The sequence below is a fragment of the Dermacentor variabilis genome, chromosome 7, assembly GCF_050947875.1.
Source record: "Dermacentor variabilis isolate Ectoservices chromosome 7, ASM5094787v1, whole genome shotgun sequence".
Lineage (NCBI taxonomy): Eukaryota > Metazoa > Arthropoda > Arachnida > Ixodida > Ixodidae > Dermacentor > Dermacentor variabilis.
In genome coordinates, this window is record NC_134574.1 from 36,430,932 (window position 1) to 36,450,123 (window position 19,192).

Genomic DNA, 19,192 nt, shown 5'->3' on the forward strand with positions numbered 1-19,192 from the left:
GAAAGTGTGTAGGGAGGAGCTATCAAATGAATGCTGATAAAGCTTGCTTTTCATTGTATAAAGTATAAGAAGCCAACAAACACTGACACCAAGCACAAGATAGGGGAAATTACTTGTGCCTAATAAATGAAATAAAGAAACGATAAATTAATGGGAATGAAAGTGGATGAAAAAACAACTTGCCGCAAGTGGTGAACGATCCCACAACCTTCGCATCGTAGGGATCGTTCCCCACCTGCGGCAAGTTGTTTTTTCATCCAGTTTCAGTTCCAATAATTTATCGTTTCTTTATTTCATTTAATAGGCACAAGCAATTTCCCATTTGTCGTCGTTTGTGTCAATGTTTGTTGGGTTCCTATGATGCTACTAATAAAGATCGGGCCCCTCGGTTGACGCCCTTTATTCTCGTTTTTATCGAGTAGTAATTTATACATATATAAAGATCATTCGCTCTAGTAATATCGTGATTTATACACACCTGACGAGTACGTAGTTTCCGAGGGTGCTCATAAAAATTTTCGAATATTCTAAGAACATTTTTCTGCTATACCGCTAGTCTGTTTAGGTTTCGAGCAGACGTACCTGCCCATACTAGTGTGCAGTAAGACAAGCGAGAGTCGAAGTGGGCGTGACATGTAGCCTTTTTTAGCCATAATGGTACTAGATTTGATAACCCGTACAGGTTATCAAACAGGTTACTTTGAATACAATGTTTTTTTTTTTCAAAACGTCGTAATATCAGTTTTGTTTACTTCAGGCGACCTGCTCAACCTTCAAAGCTTCAAATAATTTTCAGCTACGCTATGTCAACCTAGCTAGAATTTTATGTTTTATTTGTGACTTCTGGGTTTTTCTGCGTTCCGAGAAAAAATTCAAAACTTGCAATATTACTGGCGTTTGCCAGTGCCAAAAGCACTGGCAGTGTTCAAATATTTGTAGTATTGGCTATTTTGGCAGTCACTTCCCTTCATTGTCCTGCCCTGCACGCAATTTGAAGTTCTGGGTGATACAATGCGCCTTTGAAAAAAAAACATTTTCGTTGGTGCATTCTGGCTCTGCTGGGCAAGAACAATAATTCTCACCAAAATTCTAGACAGATTTTGGGAATAAATATAAATGGGGAGAATCAGTTTTTCAATAAACATCTGGAAATATTTTCAAGCATATCTGTGTCGGTCGAAATAACGCTGGTTCAATTTGCGTGACTTCACCCAAATGGCAGAAGATGCAAGGAGTGTAGCACACACTTAACGTGGGTCCGATGGCCTACTAGATTACCATTCCCTTCGATCTCGAGGCAAATAGCGTACTAGAGTATTCCATACACTGTATTTCTTATATGCAGGCTCATGAGGAGCAAAAATCTCGAGGAAGCCCAGACCACAGACCGAATCAAGTATGCTCACGCTGTAACGACGGGCTCCAGCGAGAGGGCGCCACTGAAGTTTCTCGAGGCTAATACCTTTATGCGCTTTTTTATACCGCCAAGCACAACCATGTGGTGGTCAATCAGTTTTCACAAAAAGTCGTCCGCTCGTATCACAGGAGCAATCACAAGTCAAGACAAAAATGAAGGCAAGAAAAGCAAATACAAATTATCCGTTCTATGTTGTTCAACAGCCTCTTTAATTAAATATGTGCTCTAAATTAACGTGAAACTTGATATCCTTAAATATACGAAGTGAATGTAAAAGAAATGAAAGTAACAGAAGGGATAAAATTGCTGTCAGTGGGAGTCAAATAAAAAACATGGGAGTTTATGAAGCTTATCGTAAACTTGTGCCTCATAGTTTCAAAGATAAATTTGTAGTTTCAGGCACTAAGTATGGCGTAGGTTTTCACTTGGCATAGTTGTTATTTGTACGCTTAAGAGTTATGCTAAATATGGAAGCCACTCGGCTGTTTATTCTCTTCGTTCGAGAGACCTTGTAATCATTGGAAGACCAAAACTTTTGAAAGATTAAAACTACTGTCTTGAGGTAGCACAGTGGGATGGGGATGGCGAGGGGAATTGACCGATCAGCTTTGACGAGGCAGCGTAACCTTTGACGCCGGGTGTTTTTACCAGGATCACGCTGGTGCAATGGACGTCTTTAAGAGCTTGATTTATGGATTGTCCTCGAGAATGATGTCTGCGGCTTTTTCCGCAATCATGTACACTGCTGCATTAAGGTTTGCTGACACTATGTCAGGCATCACAGACGCGTCCACCACTCGCAGTCGCTTCACACCTCCACGAACCCTGCGGGAAACACATGAAGAACACGTGAGGAAAAATCCAAGTGTCAGGCTGCGCTAATAATTCGCTCATTGGAATAGATAATGAGTGCGATGCAAATACTAAAAAGAAAGAAACAACAGCACTCATCCTCTCGTTTTTTTGTCCATCACCCTTCGCCCATGCTGTTAATATCGTTACGGAAGGATAAAGGAAGAGGAAGGAAGAAGAAGATCGCGAGGTGCCGGCTGCTGCGTGTTGTTGCTGGTGCGCCATTTTTACCTACACTGACTCTGTTTGGCATATATTGTAAGTACAGTCTCTCTATACACCCAACATCCCCGTAACATATTGGTGGGAGGTGCTGGGTACCACGGCTGGAAACGGAGCTCCGCAGTGGACGTCGCATCACCGTCCACACCATGAATGACGGTGAGCACGCGGGATCAACGTCGTTGCCGCCTCCGACGTCACCGTCGCCAGCTACATCGCTGTCTCCTTCGACTGTGGTTCTGCAACCCAATGATCCCTGAACTTTCTGCAGGACCGATGGCGCCGACGTTGAAGAGTGGGTGGCCATGTACGAACGCGTGAGTGGAATCAACAGATGGGACCCTACGCTTATGCTAGCTAACTTGTTCTACCTAAGATGAACGGCAAATGTGTGGTACGAAAACCAGGAAGAGGCGCTAATCAGCTGGGACGAATACAAAAATAAGTTGACAGAGTTGTTTGGCAAACCAGCCGGCCGTACAATTGCCGCCAGACTTCCCAATACCGCCGCAACGTCGACGTGTGAAGACCAACCTGCACAACAGCATGCGTCGCCATCAGAGGACGTGGTGCGAATCGTTCAACGTGAACTGGATGCGATGGCACCCTCAGCTTTCTGTTCGTCGTAGCCCTGACGCTACTCCTTTTTCAGTTCCCCTCGTACAAGCCATCTTTCGCCAGCAACTTGAAAACATTGCTTTACATTCTGTCTGTGCTGTTGCCTACCACAGAGCCAACGAACGTCCTTCTACTATTTTCGCTCCACCCTGACGCTTCTCTCCACGTTATCGCAACCCGACGGAGTGGAGAACTGCGGACGACCAGCCAATATGTTTCACCTGTCGCCACATTGGTCATGTGGCCCGACACTGTCCCAACTCGTGGCCCTCAACTCCTCGCCCGCCGACCAACCTCAGCCCTTTCGATGGCGATACCCGCATTGTTTTGCCTACCACCGAGTCTAACAGGACCGACAAATCTGCTGGGAACACATGATACAGTCGCTCACAATCGCCACGCGGACACCAATTTCGTTCACCCCAAACACGTCGCCTATCTTTCCGTTCGCCGCAGCCACTTCGCCTTTCGTCCGCTGTGGCTTTTGGCCACACCCTTTCGGAAGACCAAGAAATGCAACCCTCGGAGGTTGTGCTGCATTTCCTACTACTGCAGCAAATCTGTGCCCACAAAGAGAAGTGTAATTGACATTAAAATAGACGGCGTACCTGTCCAAGCATTTGTCGACACTGGATCCCACATATGTGTGATGAGATGAGATGAGATGAAGGTGTGATGAGATGAGTGCTAGCCTACGTAGACGTTTAAAAAAGGTCCTAACCCCAGAAGCTGCCCGCGTGCTTCGTGGGGCCGACGGTGGCGTGCTGGTTGTTCTTGAAATGTGTACTGCGCGTTTAAGTATAGCCGGCCGCGCTCCTTCTGTTCCCTTTGCTGTCATCGACAACTGCCCTCTCGACGTTATCCTTGGATTGGACTATTTATCCACTCATTCTGCTCTTATCGGCTGTGCAACCGGCGTTCTTCAAGTCGAACTCTGATATCAAAGCTCTCTGCAATTAAACTTGACTCACTAACCTTGTCATGGATCCGTAATTTTTTTGCTAATCGCGAACAGTTCACTGCTGCTAACTTTTCCTCTGCCCTTTCTGACGCCACCTCCGGTGTACCTCAAGGCAGTGTACTCGGACCTCTTCTGTGTTTAATTTACATTAACGACTTGCCGAACAATATATCCTCTTCTGTACGATTATTTGCTCACAACTGCACTGTATACCATTCGATTAACTATTCCGCTGATCACGCGGCACTCCAAAATGATCTTGCACATATCGGTGATTAGTGTGCTACGTGGCTCATGTCACTAAACGCGTCGAAGTGGAAAGTAGTTTCCTTTTCTCTGTTAACTCTCACCTTTCTTGTCATTTCGAATCTAACATAGTTAATCACACCACAGAATATAAGTACTTAAGAGTGCATCTTACGCACAATCTTTCATGGACTAATCACATCACCTCCATTTAAGCTAACGCCTCCAGATCATTAGGATTTCTGCGCCGCAACCTACGAACTGCGCCTCCACCACTAAGGAAACTAGCTTACATAGCTATTGCACGGCCACAAGTTGAGTACGCCTCCTGTATACGGTCTCCTTATAAAAAAAATACCTTATCAAACTCCTAGAGAGCATCCAGAATAGAGCGAGCCGTATCATTTAAAAAATATAGTAACCAGCCAAATGTAACCCAAATAAAACTCGGTCTTTCGTTGCAGCCACTAACTACTCACCGTGATATCGCACTTCTATTATTATTTCACAGATTGATTCACACACTTGGCCTAACCTTATCAAACCATTAAAAAGCATCCTCGACGTCAGAAAGACTGAACAATCAGTTCAGGTAAACCCGAATTTCCGGCAACACACACGCTTTTAATTTTTCAGCTCTGCCCCGTTTATGGAACGATCTACCAGATAACATCGCTTGCCAATCTAAACACAGTGCATTTCGCAATCTTCTAATCGATCAATATGCCGTTTCAACCGTCTAACACGTCTTGTCTTCTTTTAATTTCTTTCCTGCATTTTTTTACAAGTTAATCAAATAATTTCAGTGATCCTAATTTTTACTATAGTTACTACTGCATCCATGCAAAAACGTTTATGTTGTTATTATGCTACTATGTGATTGTGTCTGCCGTTTATTATTATTGCTCTATATATTCCATTTGCTCATGTTCTAATAATTTTCCATGTACCGTGAATATTCTTTTCATTAGACTGATGTTTCTTTTTTCCCGACTCCATACCAATATGTTACCGTATACTTCCCCCCTTACACAATGCCTTCTCGGAGGCCTGTAAGGTACATGTAAATAAACAAATAAATAAACTGCCTCAATTCGCTGATGCTCCGAGCACCGCGCCATCGCACTTGTGCTCGCTTCACGATGTGCGTCTGTAACCCGAAGCAATTACTTACGTCACTTTCAACAGAGGTTCCTTACGGTGAATATGTGCTTCGCCCCATCGTCGACGTGCTTCTAAACAGGGACGTTGCTGTTCCACATACGCTGGTCACGGTTACTAATGACGACGTCGTTCTACCACTTCTGTATTTCAGCCTTTGCCCTCAAGTGTTTCCGGGCGGCGTGTTTTTGGCCAGCATTTCTAGTAGTTCGGAATTTGACATTGAGAGTCTCAGTGCCGAGAGTGGTTTATTAGTGCAAATTGCAGCTCACCGCTCTGGTTCCTTAACGGATGACTTCGCGAAAATGATTGCACCTGATCTAACCTCTGCACTGGTCTGCTCCTGCTCTCCTGCTCGACTCGTACAGTGACGTCTTTGATTTCGGCGACAGGCCTTTAGGCCAAGCATCTGTTGTTCACCACAGTATAAAAACTGGAGGCACGAATCCTATTCGTCGGCGTCCCTATCGTGTATCGCATGCTGAACGCAGAGTCATCAATCAGAAGTGGCCGAAATGCTGCGCAAAGGGGTCAACGAACCCTCAACCTGCCCTTCGGCTTCGCCTCTCGTTCTTGCGAAAGAAAAAGATCGTACCTGGTGTTCTTGCGTCGATTATCGCCCCTTAAACAAGATCGCGCGAAAAGACCTCTACCCACTACTACGCATCGATGACGCCTTGAACTGCCTGCACGTAGCTAAATACTTCTCGTCCATCGAGCATCGATCCGGCAACTAGAAGATTTCAGTTGATGAAATGGACCGCGAGAAGACGGCCTTCATCATGCCTGATGGCTTATATCAGTTCAGTCATGCCTTTTGGCCTATGCAATGCTCCCGCGATAATTTGAACGTATGATGGACTCTCTTTGGCAGGGCTACAAATGGACCAACTGTTTCTGTTACCTTGATAATGTTATTGTTTCTTTCTCCCACGTTCGGCAGCAACCTTACCGACTCACTGCCATTCTCGCGGTCTTCCGAAAAGCCGGCCTCCAATTGAAGTCCACGAAATGTCAATTCGGGTGCCGTCAGATTACTGTGTTGGGACGCCTCGTTGACGCATCCGGTGTATAACGAGATCCGGGAAAAGTTCGTGGCTCATGCAGTTTTCCTGTGCCACGTTCTGCCTCTGACGTGTTATGCTTCGTCGGCCTGTGTTCTTACTTTCAACGTTTCGTCAAGAACTTCGCCGACGTTCCTCGGCCATTAACACATTTTCCAAAGAAGAACACACCATTGTCATGGGGCCCGGAGCAGGCTCACATCTTCGCCGCTTTCATCGGGTTTCTGACCATCCCTCCCATACTTGTCTACTTTGATCCATGCGCAGCGAACGAAGTCCATGCTGGCGCAAGCGGCTATGGCACTGGCGCTGTTCTCGCCCAACAACAGAATGGTACCGAGTGCGTGATAGCTTAGGCCAACCGTCTGCTGTCACCTGCCGAGAGAAATTACTCCAGCACCGAGCGGGAGTGCTTGGGTTTAGTTTGGGCTGTCGCAAAGTTCCGGCCATATTTGTACGGCCGCACGTTTTCGGTCGTTACAGACCACCACGCAATGCGCTGGCTGTCTTTCCTCCGGGACCCTACAGGATGGCTTAGTCGCTGGGCTTTGCGGCTCCAGAAATTTTCATTTATTGTCCGTTACAAGACTGGATGCCTCCACAAGGACGCTGACTGCCTGTCTCGTCATCCCTTGAATTCCCCTGATCCTGCTGCGCATAATCCGGTGACCTGCGTGATGGCTTTTACTGACATGACCGACATGCGCGCTTAACAACAACGCACCGAATCCTTAAGGTCCATTATCGTCGGAGTGCAATCTGGCAGCCCTGACGGTACGTGACACATGTTCGTGCTGCATGACGGCATCCTCTACCGCCGCAATATCAACCTTGACGGCCACGAGTTTCCCCTTGTCCTTCCTTGTCTTCTGACATCCGTCGTTCTCGAACAACTTCACGATGCACCAACGGCGGGACACTTTGGAGTTCTGCGTACATAGGACCGCGTACGACGCCGGTTCTTCTGGCCGGGTTCCTACCGCTCCGTGCGTCGTTATGTCGCAACTTGCGAATTGTGTTAGCGCCGGAAGAAACCTCCCCTGCCTCTTGTCGGGTGACTCCATCCAATTGAAGTTCCATCTGAACCGTTCCTTAGCGTAGGCCTTGACCAGCTTGGCCCTTTTCCGACGACGACTAGAGGGAATAAACGGGTCGCCGTCGCTACTGGTTAAGCGACAGACTACGCGATCACAAAAGCATTGCTGACAAGTTGCACGACAGACGTCACCGATTTTCTCCTCCACAACGTCATTCTCCAAACGGACCTCCCGAGGTCCTCTGAGCTGTGATAAAATGGGCTCGAAACATCGCCGGAATCATCTTAGGGACCCTGGACTGAGGGTTCCTCCCACACTGCTCTCGCCATTCAAATATTATTAATAAAGCTGTTTTACTCACTCCCCCACGGAGCACTTCGACAATTAGTTACAGACCACGGCCGTGCGTTATCTCGAGTTGTCGGCGACCTCCTCCGCTCTTGTGCCGCTGAGCACAAGATGTCCACCGCCTACCACCCACAAACGAACGTTCTTACAGAACGTGTAAACCGGACACTCAGAGATGCTGTCGATGTACGTCTCCAACGATCACCGCGAAGGGGACGCCACGCTGGCATATGTGATATTGGCGTTTAACTCGTCCTGACATGCCACCGAAGGATACTCACCCTATTATCTTTTGTATGGTCGCAACCCCACATTGCCGTTTGACATGATCCTCCCTTCTGTACCACGTGTTGCAACTGAGTACACTCGTGAAGTAATCGATCGCGCTCACATGGCGCACGAAATCGCGCCATCTCGTTTCTTAGTCTCGCAGCATATATAAAAAGAGCGTTATGACCGGTGCCATCGCGATGTTAAGTTCGCCCCAGGTGCTTGGGTGCTCCTTTGGTCACCATGTCATTGGGTCGGCCTCTCCTAGTAGCTTCTCTCTCGCTACAAACGTCCTTATGAAGTCCGGCGACAAGTTAATGACGTCAAATATGAGATTTCGCCGTCACAGTTTGATCCGTCATCAAGTCCGACGCCAGTTGACATCGTGCATGCTTAGCGTCTGAAGCCATACATCGCTCGCCATTCTTCGCCTACCATGCTCCGAGACGGCGCTTCAGCACCCGGGGGTCCTAATACGGAAGGATAAAGGAAGAGAAAGAAAGAAGATCGCGAGACGCGGGCTGCTGTGGTGTTGTTGCTGGTCAGCCATTTTTAACTGCGCTGCTCTCTTTGTGCACACATTGTAAATACAAGCTTTCTATACTCCCAACATCTGCGGAACAATATAATAGTATATACCTCGACGGCATCGCTATGTTGGTCGGTGTTATGGCACAAATCAGAGGGAGAGAGAGAGAGAAGTTTAATGATATGAAATGTAGTGAGATCGGCCTGAGGTATATTCCTCTAGCCAGCTACTCGGCGTAGGTGGAAGGGGAAGATTGAAAAGAAAGAGACAAGAAAGAGACGCATGATGGGTGACGATGACGAGAGAAGGAGGGTGTAAAACATATCGCAAGCAATTTGGCATGCTCAAAGCCTACAGTCCAGGCCCGTACTTTTTAAAAAGTTCAGTAACGCCTGGGTGGCCTTGAAACTCGATTGAGCGTCTGGCCAACGGCCTAAAATAACGTCCTCGACAGCCGTGGACTGTCAATACGCGTAAGGTCACTGTCCAACTTTCGACGCTCTTTCACGTACTTAGGGCAGTCACAAAGCATATGACCTATAGTCTCATTCACATTGCACAACTCACAGTCTGGAGGCTCAGTGCGTCGCATGCGGTGCACGTATCAGCACGTAAACGCCTTAGCCTTAGCCCGTGCAAAAGGCTGGCACAGCTGCGTTGAATTTTCGGTGGTAACCTAAATTTCATGGTAGGGCCCAGTCTCTGGAGTCGTCTGTGGCGATTATCCGGATTGCCCCATTGCTTTCTGTCGATTTTCGGATGACACTGGAGAAGAGGCAGTTGGCGTCTGCTCTTGAAAAAGGAATTGCAAGCCGTGACTCTGGTTCTTCGAGTGCTCTCTTCACTTCGGAATCGGCTAGTTGGTTGCCGTGCATACCACAATGACTGCGAATCCACTGAAATGTGATGTGGTGGCCATTTTCTTGCGCGAAAATGTAGAGCTCGGCAGTTTCAAGAGCAAACACTCTGTAACCATGACATCTCCACACACTACCGATTAGACCATTTAACCTTTTCGCCAGCCATGGGCAAATCTCCGCGCAGGCATGAAGTTCTGTCGCGACAGCATCAGCCTCACACCTTTCCCTCCCCTTACCTACTCCACCGCATTCATCCGTTTATTTACCTTTCACCCTCTTGTAAATCCTGCGTCTCTCCCAAAGCAGACTTAAACCACATCATGTGGGGGTGCCCTAAGCACCCCCTTCCCCCTTTTCTCATGCAATTAACATCTAGTGAGGAGCAGTGGGAGGCTACCTTGCGCAGCTCGAGGCCCGACCTTCAGGAGGCCATCCTGGAGTGGGCTCAGAGGATATAGGAGGCCTACTTCAAGTAGTTACTCCCCCCACCCCATATTCCGGAACGCCCTTCAATTGAATGAGGGATAAATAAAGTTTTTCATTCATTCTGTAAGCGCTTTCTTTCCACACCACTCTAAGTAGTTGCAGAGCCGATTTTGCGTCACTGAAGACTGTCTATACTTGAGGAGGCTGTCGCGAGATATATTGAACGGCCTCTCTGAGTGCCACTACTTCCGTAGATGTTGCGGTCGTCTTGTTACACAGACAAAGCAGTCGAATGACTTGATGCGCAGGCACGCCGAAAGTCGCACCATACGCATACGACGAGACCGATCCGTCTGTATTACACATTCACCAAGGAGCCCATGGGTAATGTCCAAAATACGGCTACGTCTATACCTACCGTCGGGCTCAAATATTTAACACTTGAATATATGTCGAAATCCGTTATTAGCTACATGAATGCACAATCAACAGTCTCGCATGATAGACAATTCTTCAGGTGTTAGACACATTGGTCAGCCACAAAGAAATTTAGGTGGGGGCGGGAGTGTAAACATGTCACCTTGGTTCGAGCTTTCTACATTAAAAACTACTGCGTATATTAATGTGAAATTTCGTGTGCTGAACCAAGTGCTGTAGAACCTTATTTTTAAGGCGTTTCTTTTTTGGCCGCTCTCAAGAATATCTTGTATTCGCTTGCCGAACTTTAACAAGAAGTGCAGTTTTAAATGTAGCCTTTCTCGGTGACTAATAAGAGGATTACCATATAAGTTGACCAGAAGAACCGTATATATGTCTCTCTCTACCGGTGGTTCGGGCATCCACAAGCGATGCAATAATAATCGCTCGTAGCTTATTTTTTGTTTCTTGACAAAAGAATAAGCAGATCCTTTATTATTTTACTTTTGTGTAATTGCAATGCTTAGCACTATACACTTTAAAAGCTTCGCAATAATCTGGTCAGGTCTTCTCTCGAAAGAGCACAAAAAAATTCTCGAAAATTCAGTAAGTAATTTTGAAAAAAATTACGGCAGAACTCAATCCATGATGGTTGTGGAAGGTAATGCGATTAGCATTCGATCAATGTATCGAGACACCGTATTTCTGCCGTTACGTTTATTTAACATATTCAGTGGTCATTCCTAGACCTTCGCTGCATCGGCTATATGCCACATACTTCACTATTGCACAATTTTGCTGCAGCACTAGCTCTCCAAGGTCGCCAATGAACATGCCAGCATGAGGAAAACTGTATGACTCCAACGCAGCGACAAGAATGGAATGATAAAGACGGAATCACGTCCTTAATACAACAAAGGCGATGTGACGAACGCAGCATGACGACGATGGCATGACAATGGTATGAGAACAATGAGATGACGACGAGTGAAGAAACAATTGCTTAACAAGACTATATTACTAAGCCTGTATCCGGACGATGGCCAGAGGAGAGTTGGATGACGGCAAAGCTGAAGTGGCGACGATGGCACGACAACCACGGCATTAAGTACGATGGCAGGACAACGCATGCATGACAGTGACTGTCCAAAGACGACGCAATGATGACGTTAGCACGACAATGATAACATGACAATTGCGGAACAATCACGCTTGAATGACGGCAGCATAGCACGTTAGAATGGCGAAGAACAATTGACGTCGATATAATGACAAAACTGGCATGACAATAACGGCCTGATGACGACAAGATGAGGTTACTGAAGTGATGGCGATGATGAAACGACAGTGAGATAATCGTGTGAGGCCGAATGCGCGATGATGAGGTCATGGTGAGAGTCAGCTGCCGAAATTAGAATGGCGACGATGGAACAACCTCGACGGTGTCACGGCAAAGAAGTGATAACGAATGCGTGACGAGAACTGCATGACGAATATACAATGAAGACGACGGCAGGACAACGATATGAGGGCTACGGGATGAGACCGAGTGCGTTATCACAATGGCGAGAAGACGACTGAATCCTGAATAATGTATGAAGACGATGGCGTGAGGACGGCTTAACTAGAGTCAGATGACGAAGCAGGAGTAACCACGCTGAAAAATCCACGACGGTATCGTGACGGTGGGGCCACAACAAGTATATGACGACTGTATGACTACAATGGCGTGACGACGGCAGCATGACGAGGGTTGCGAGATGAAGCTAGAATGACAACGATGTAACAACCACGGCGGCACTATGACCATGATGACGCACCCAGTCGCCCAAGCTATTAGACAACATGGACCACTGAGTCGACGTTGCAGGCGTGACGATGACGATGGAAGGACCATAACGGAAGAGCACGATTACGAGCACAGGCCTAGCAATCCAAGGTGTCTGACAACTTGAGCCCGCAAGAGGATAGATAGATAGATAGATAGATAGATAGATAGATAGATAGATAGATAGATAGATAGATAGATAGATAGATAGATAGATAGATAGATAGATAGATAGATAGATAGATAGATAGATAGATAGATAGATAGATTCAAAACAGCTAAAATAGGCAAATACTGCTAATCACATTAAAGTTAGTTTTGTCTTTTCGCGTTTACAGCTAGGGTTAAAAAGGGCGCAAGCAGAATTTGCACCATTTCTTCCTTTCTTCCAATCATTCGCAACGGCTTTCTTCGGGTCAGTTTTCGTTTACGTCGTTACAACCACAGCATACTATTGTGGCGCAAAAAAGAACGACCCCATAAAAACACATCCAATGCACGCGCAATACGCCTGTGGTGTCGATGTGCGTTTATTTGGGCTTACTTTTTTATGTAATAATGCCTATAACGGTATGTATAGCAACAAGCTCAAGCAAAAGCTCCTGCGTCACTAATCTCCCTGTTAACTCCGTGTGCACAAGGCAGGTGAAACGCATCCCACGGAATACGCCCGGTTCGATGTCACTTGCATTCAAGATAACATTCTGTGCTACTTTCACACCAATGCCCGCTTCACATGCGTTTTGGCATGTGAGGAAAAGACAACGTAGAGAAATAGAAGGATAAACTTGAGCGAATATTAACGAGATTACCAAACATACGAAGTACGCCACGGAACGCCATTACTGCAGAAATTCACACTGACAACAAACAATGAACGAGCTGAATACATTTCTGCTGCTCATTAGCGAAGAACGAAATGCACTGTCCAAAATAACTTAGCAAGTATCTAAAGACGAGCCACGTCTTTTTACATACCAAGGAGCTCGGCTCTTGAGGCTAACTTTCAATGGCCTAAAGCGCCCGTTTACATTGGCAGTTAAACTACCTACACAAAAGGCGCTACACAAAAAGAAATACATATATCTATTTACAGTACCATCACTCATAAGCAATGAATAATCAGTGATAGCAAAAATAGCGACTATGCTGAATAAACCTCGGCCACTTTATCATAGAACACTCAGCCTTTAACGAAATAGCCATGTCATGTAAAATAAAATGCACAGTGACCCTTAGGTATTCCTGTCCCACACGTGCAAGCTAAACAGAGTAGCACTTCGTTTACAGTATTTAGAATCATAGCCGAACCAGGATGATCACAAGTATTAAAAGGTAGTAATATGCTGCCGTACCGTGTAAAATCACTTCTTACGCACACATTCTCAGGGTGTGCTGCAATTCCCAGAGACGCGCCTGACCGTGAATTGCTGCATATTGTTGCGTACTAACCTGAGACGGGGATCGACGACGGCATTGGGACCCGAGCCCATCGGATTGGTGCAGCACTGGTGCCACCCAGTATGCGACAGGTACCTCGCCATGCATTTCAGGTAATCCCTGCTCCACGTGGTGTAACTTTTGCATGGCGGGAATGGGATGCCCCAAAGCTTTGTGCCTAGATCGGCGAAGGGCTTTGTGCTCAGGATTCGAATGCACTGCTGCATTGCTGAAATTGATAAGTCAGATCAGCTCTTCGAGAATGCTCTGCGCAAAAAAAAAATTAACAGCCGACAGATAGCAAGTAAGCAGCTTCATAATACAGTTCCGCAAACACTACCAGTCCACGTTCTTTTAAGCTGCTCATTTCTCTTGTCCACACCAGGTGGTACTAGCTATAATGCATTCTTTATAACAGTAGCACACATATGTAGTGTGTGAAGATGCCCTTAGCCGTAATACTAATGTGAGGTGCGATGCACACATAAACTAGATTAAGTGGCAGCGGCGAGCAGAAGAATATTACCACAAATATGCAAATATTCACGGAATTCACCAGAGGCACCTTCAGCCGAACGACATTAACGAACATAGACAAAAAATTTGTGTTCTTTGATATAAAGCAGCCAAAATGCCCATGATATATAAAAAATAAAAACTGACAAAGAAATATATGACACGTTAGCATGCAATGTAAAACTTAATTTCACAAAATGCGTCTTAATATATTCGTGTCATGGTTCAAATTTTGAGCTCTTTTAATTATATGCCTAACTAAACAAAAACTCGTTATTCTCCGGTGAATATACAGATCTTCGCAATGAAAAGATCTACCTTCCGCGCAATTTTATTACTATGCCCTATGCTTACAAGGCTCGGTGCTTACAAAGGATATGCAGTTGTTTCTGATGCTTCTATGCATCAGCATGATTGCTTAAAAATTAAACAATTACAAAATTGAACCTGATCGAGAAAGCGCTCTTTTAGCAGTCGAATCAAAGAATTACATAAATTGGTTTACTCTTTTGTGGGGTATAACCGGCCCTTATATAAACAAGATGAGGCCAAAAGGCGCGCAGCAGTGACTCAAATACCTACGGTGTTTGTTAAAATAAATTAGATCTTGATTATGAAAAACAGTTTCCGAAGCAATAAACTGACCCGGTTTATGTGTTTAACTTTATAAGCCTTGCAGCAAAAGGTTCATCTAATGCTCAGTGCACATTGGCTGTCGTGCTGGCAGTCTGAAGTAGCAAATACTGTTCAGCGCAAGGGAGCGGTACCTGGGAGTGTCCTTAACTATGAATTAGGAAGTGCTTAATTAATCATTTAAATTGTGAGTGATTTTGTTTCTATAGTAAACAATTGATTTGCATAGCTTCATTTACGATTTTCACTTCAGCAATCTGATCAGGCGACTCACCTGCAATAAGGACGACGTTGTCCGTGTGTTGTCACACAAGTAAAGTAACATATATGAAAGAATATTTACTCATCAGACAGTGTTGCCATCACCATAACGAGCCGTAACGCATTATATATAACTAAAATCCGATATCCTTAGTACATCCTAGTGAAGCTAAATGTCAGCCTCCCAAAGGTCTAATGATATGGTTAAAACACCAGTCCGCACAGTTGGTTTTCACTTCAAGTTCCATGAAACGGTAGCGTTCGTTAAGTGTCAATGGTCAAATCGCTTTTTCTTTTCCAATGTTTCAGAGAAATTTCGCACATTGTTAAATTAGAGAAATCAGCCATTCACGCTCTAGAACGTCTCAGAGTAAAATACACGAAATATGGCGAGTTGGTAGTTCCAAGAAAAAGATACCAACACAGGTATTGTAAACAAATCGCAAGAGCGCCCACCTTCAGCAGCGATTTCGATGTCGGCTGGGTGCGAGTAGTACCGAGGGTCAAGAATCGGAGGATCGCGGTAGTTATTGCTGCGCAGCTTTATAACACCTCGGCTCTTGAGACGGTTAAGGAGAGGAGCCAGCTGAAAAGCATTACGCCCACGGTACGGCTTGTAGTATTCGTCATAAATCTAGGAAGAAAAAGAAATACAAGTTAGCGGCCACGCTTTGTGAGTGGCACAATATATGCAACTCTTAGTAAGACAGAAAAAAGATGCGGACAATAGGAAAATCATACGAATCGATGGCAGCGGGGAGCGTTTTCAGCCACCGATAAGAATCCACCACCTGTGCTGAACTACACGTGTGCTTTTGTGTGCAACTTGATTGGCTATGAACGCGTGCAAGCGACCTTCGTGAACCAGACACATCGCGTTGCCGAGGCACTTTTTCTCGGCCTCTTCAATGGTTAGAGAATAATGGCCATTAGTTTTGACGTCGCTGCTGTCGCCTCGATGTGCACCAATGATATATTTTAGGCCACGTCGTAAAATTTTGTTTCTGAGCATGGCTGCATTTTCACTAACCTAGTTACAATATATGGGAGGCCGTAGTAAGCATCGCCACTTGTTGTGCAGTTCACGAATAGCTATTTTGAACGTGTGACATTCGTAAATGTTGGCTCCAAATAAACACTGAGCTTAACGCTTTCCAAGTCATAACATTTCCCGCAATGATAAGTGTTTCGTGATTTTACTTGCGTACGCTACCAAATTCCTATTTTCTACCCATTGTAATGGCGTCTGTCCAAATCAAATCTGACCTTATTCTAATACCTGCTTGTTTGTTCAAACAAGGTAACGAGTTTACGTTTCAGTCACACAGAGTTTGAGCGATATGAGTTTGCCGTTGAGCAATGGATGTATCGGGCTTTGCGGCTTGTTACTTCTATATTCATATTAAGTCATTAAAGCTTCCTGTTCAGAACACTACCTACCAGCAAAAAGTTATTTGCAGTCCACTTTACGGGTGCATTTGTCAGCACACAATGCATAAAATTTCAAGCCACGTGTAAACAAACCAGTGCAGATTTCCAGACATTCTGCCCCAGAGTCTGTAGCAGATGCTTATTATCTGGTTCGGCTGTGTCCACAAAAAATGCCGCATGAAAGAAAGCACTTAGAGGTTAATGCATACGGATAAACCAGCCCACAGAGTACGAATGGTTCACCACATATGAACAAAAAATTCCACAGTCTTCTTGTGCAGTTTTTTACTATATTATGCCATTTTATTACTACAATTGGGCATGTATTGACAGTCACCTTCATTTCTTGTTGCACTTAGTATCATTACATAGACATTTTCTCCTATGTAAGCACGAAGAAGAAAAATCCGCGCATTAGTACAGTGACTAGAGCATTCCAATTCTAAGTTAACCATTGCCGAAAAACCGAAGCCTTGATTTGAAGTGGCAGCAGTTAGCACAGCTTTCTTTTTTCAGTTCGTCATACGGCGAACATGAAGCTGAGCATAAGGTTGCCTTACTATGACACGATATAACAATATCGCCCTGACAGACGCTGACAATACAAAGATTAGCGAACGCAGTTTTAGGCAACTAACCACTATCTCAATACGAAAAGAAATGCTAATCGGCAGTACACCTCCATTCTAGCTTGTCACGAATCAGCCACAAAGAATATGCTCTGTTCTGCGGTGCCCACTCATTGTGAACAATCTTGATGGTTATCGAAGCTAGTCGTACCACGCGCTGCATCCTCTCTTTTCACAAAGTTTGCTCGAGAGATTTAGCTCACACTTTCATTCGTTTTGCCCCTAGAGTCCGCGCGACGCAAGTAATGTAGCACAAGAAGTCAGGCACTTACTTCCCGGCGGAGCCCCAAGTCCAACAAGAAGCGCTCAGCCTCAATGTTCGCAGCGGAAACACTGTTCAAAACGACCTCAATGTCCGGGTAGTCGTAGGGGGCAAACGATGTGTTCACGAATCCAACAGCCTCCATAGCGGCAGGTAGTGTTAGAGCACCTGCACTTTACAACATGCGTTAGACGCGCTAAAGAGAACGCCAGCAATTCACATCGACACGCATGCTTGTTTATCCTTATCCGGTGACGGCATTTCACCGACTAACAAACGTTGAAAATATCACTATTATATCGACGTGCCTATATGTGTCGGCAGTTTCTCGAACGGTATTGATGGTTCTCTCTGTTCCCTGTGTTATCGCCGAGCATTGTGTTGTAGCACCACCGGCATCAACGCGATCGCACTAGGAAAGAAGACGAGGCCAGGCGATGCCACGCGCGGTGCGGGAGCTTAGTCGGCTGGGAACCGAGGAAATAAAGTTTAAGTTACTTTGAGCTCGGGGGCTAGAAAAAGGTCTCCTCTTTCTCTCATGTGCTCTGCAATTGGTGACCGCGGGCGCCTGGATCAACGCACAACTTGTGCATTAAAGCCCCTGAAAAAACACTTGTGCCTACTAATAACGCACCACACAAAAAAGGCATAAGACCCATGTCGAACACCGGCAGCGAGCGCCAGCAGGCCTCGACCAGCCTGGGGGCCGCTGAGCCCGCTTCAACCGCTGCGGTTTTTTCGAGCGTCATCCACCTGCTGGAATTTCGGGAGCGGAGCGAAACGGCGTAGTTTACCCAAGCAGAGGCCCGCTTCGAGCTCTCGCAGATGTCACAGACCCGCAGGTATGCCCCTCCTTGGGGTCAACGCGCTTTCTGCGGCCGACCTTCTTTCGTTCGCGCACACCCCACCACCGTCGCCTTATGGTGCAATCAAGCCCGCTATACTAGGTCGCACAGCTACGCCAGAGTGTTCACGAATACAACGGCTACTCTCATTCGAAAAGCTTGGCAATCAACGCCCATGCCAGTTACTGCGCCGAATGCTTAGCCTTCTGGCGGCCCACGCACTTCCACCAAGGACAACGCAGTCGTATGTGAGTTATTGAGGCGAAGTTGTTTTTTTTTTTGCATCCCTTGTGTCGGCGTCGGTGTTGCCGTACGAAAAAGCCCAAGCCGCACGAAAATAAAACAGCTTGTCAGGCTGCGGGTTCAAACCACCAACCTCCCGGTTGCGAGACCACCAAGCTAACCGATTCAGCCACTGTCGGTGCATCGCACGCGCCCTTTAAAGTGGGATTTTATATGCATGAAGAAGTAGACGTAGCGCAAGGCGCTAACTAATCCCAGGTGTCCCTTCACGCCATAGTAGAAAAATGGTGTGATCATAGAGAGACATACTAATGCTACGGTGTTATCGCGTGTTCTCGCGCCTAGCGCCCGCCGTTTCCCGCCAGTTCTGGCCTCTAGCTGCCAGGAGGGCATATCGCATTAAGTGAATAATGCATTGCTTGTCGTGATTGTGAAGTAAACAATGCAAGGGGGAAGAAGGCTGCCCCTGCGCTAATTGTTTCTTGTAGGAGAGGTAATAAAAACATACGAAAAGCACTTAAAAGCGAACTTCAACAAAATTTTCGACCGCCTAAAAAAGCCAGTTTCAAATAGTGTAGATGTAAAGCAATCTCTAATCAATATTAAACATATTAATTGGAAGTAAATGCCTCGTAAAAACCTCACAAGAATATAATATTTTTGGTATGTAAACTAA

General features: G+C 45.8%; 1 protein-coding gene across 2 annotated transcripts in view; it reads right to left on the bottom strand.

Moving 5' to 3' along the window:
- Positions 1–1,589: 1,589 nt before the first annotated feature.
- LOC142587405 (4-pyridoxate dehydrogenase-like) overlaps positions 1,590–19,192 on the bottom strand; it is a 92,041-nt gene continuing 74,438 nt past the window's right edge. The window contains exons 8-11 of one of the 2 annotated variants that reach the window (XM_075698399.1): positions 17,439–17,596; positions 15,563–15,740; positions 13,709–13,925; positions 1,590–2,242 (exon numbers count right to left, since the gene is read on the bottom strand). In XM_075698399.1, coding sequence (XP_075554514.1) covers positions 2,107–2,242; positions 13,709–13,925; positions 15,563–15,740; positions 17,439–17,596 — 689 coding nt within the window. In that variant the 3' untranslated portion in view covers positions 1,590–2,106. The remainder of the gene's footprint in view (positions 2,243–13,708; positions 13,926–15,562; positions 15,741–17,438; positions 17,597–19,192) is intronic. The other variant, XM_075698400.1, reaches the window with a different exon arrangement.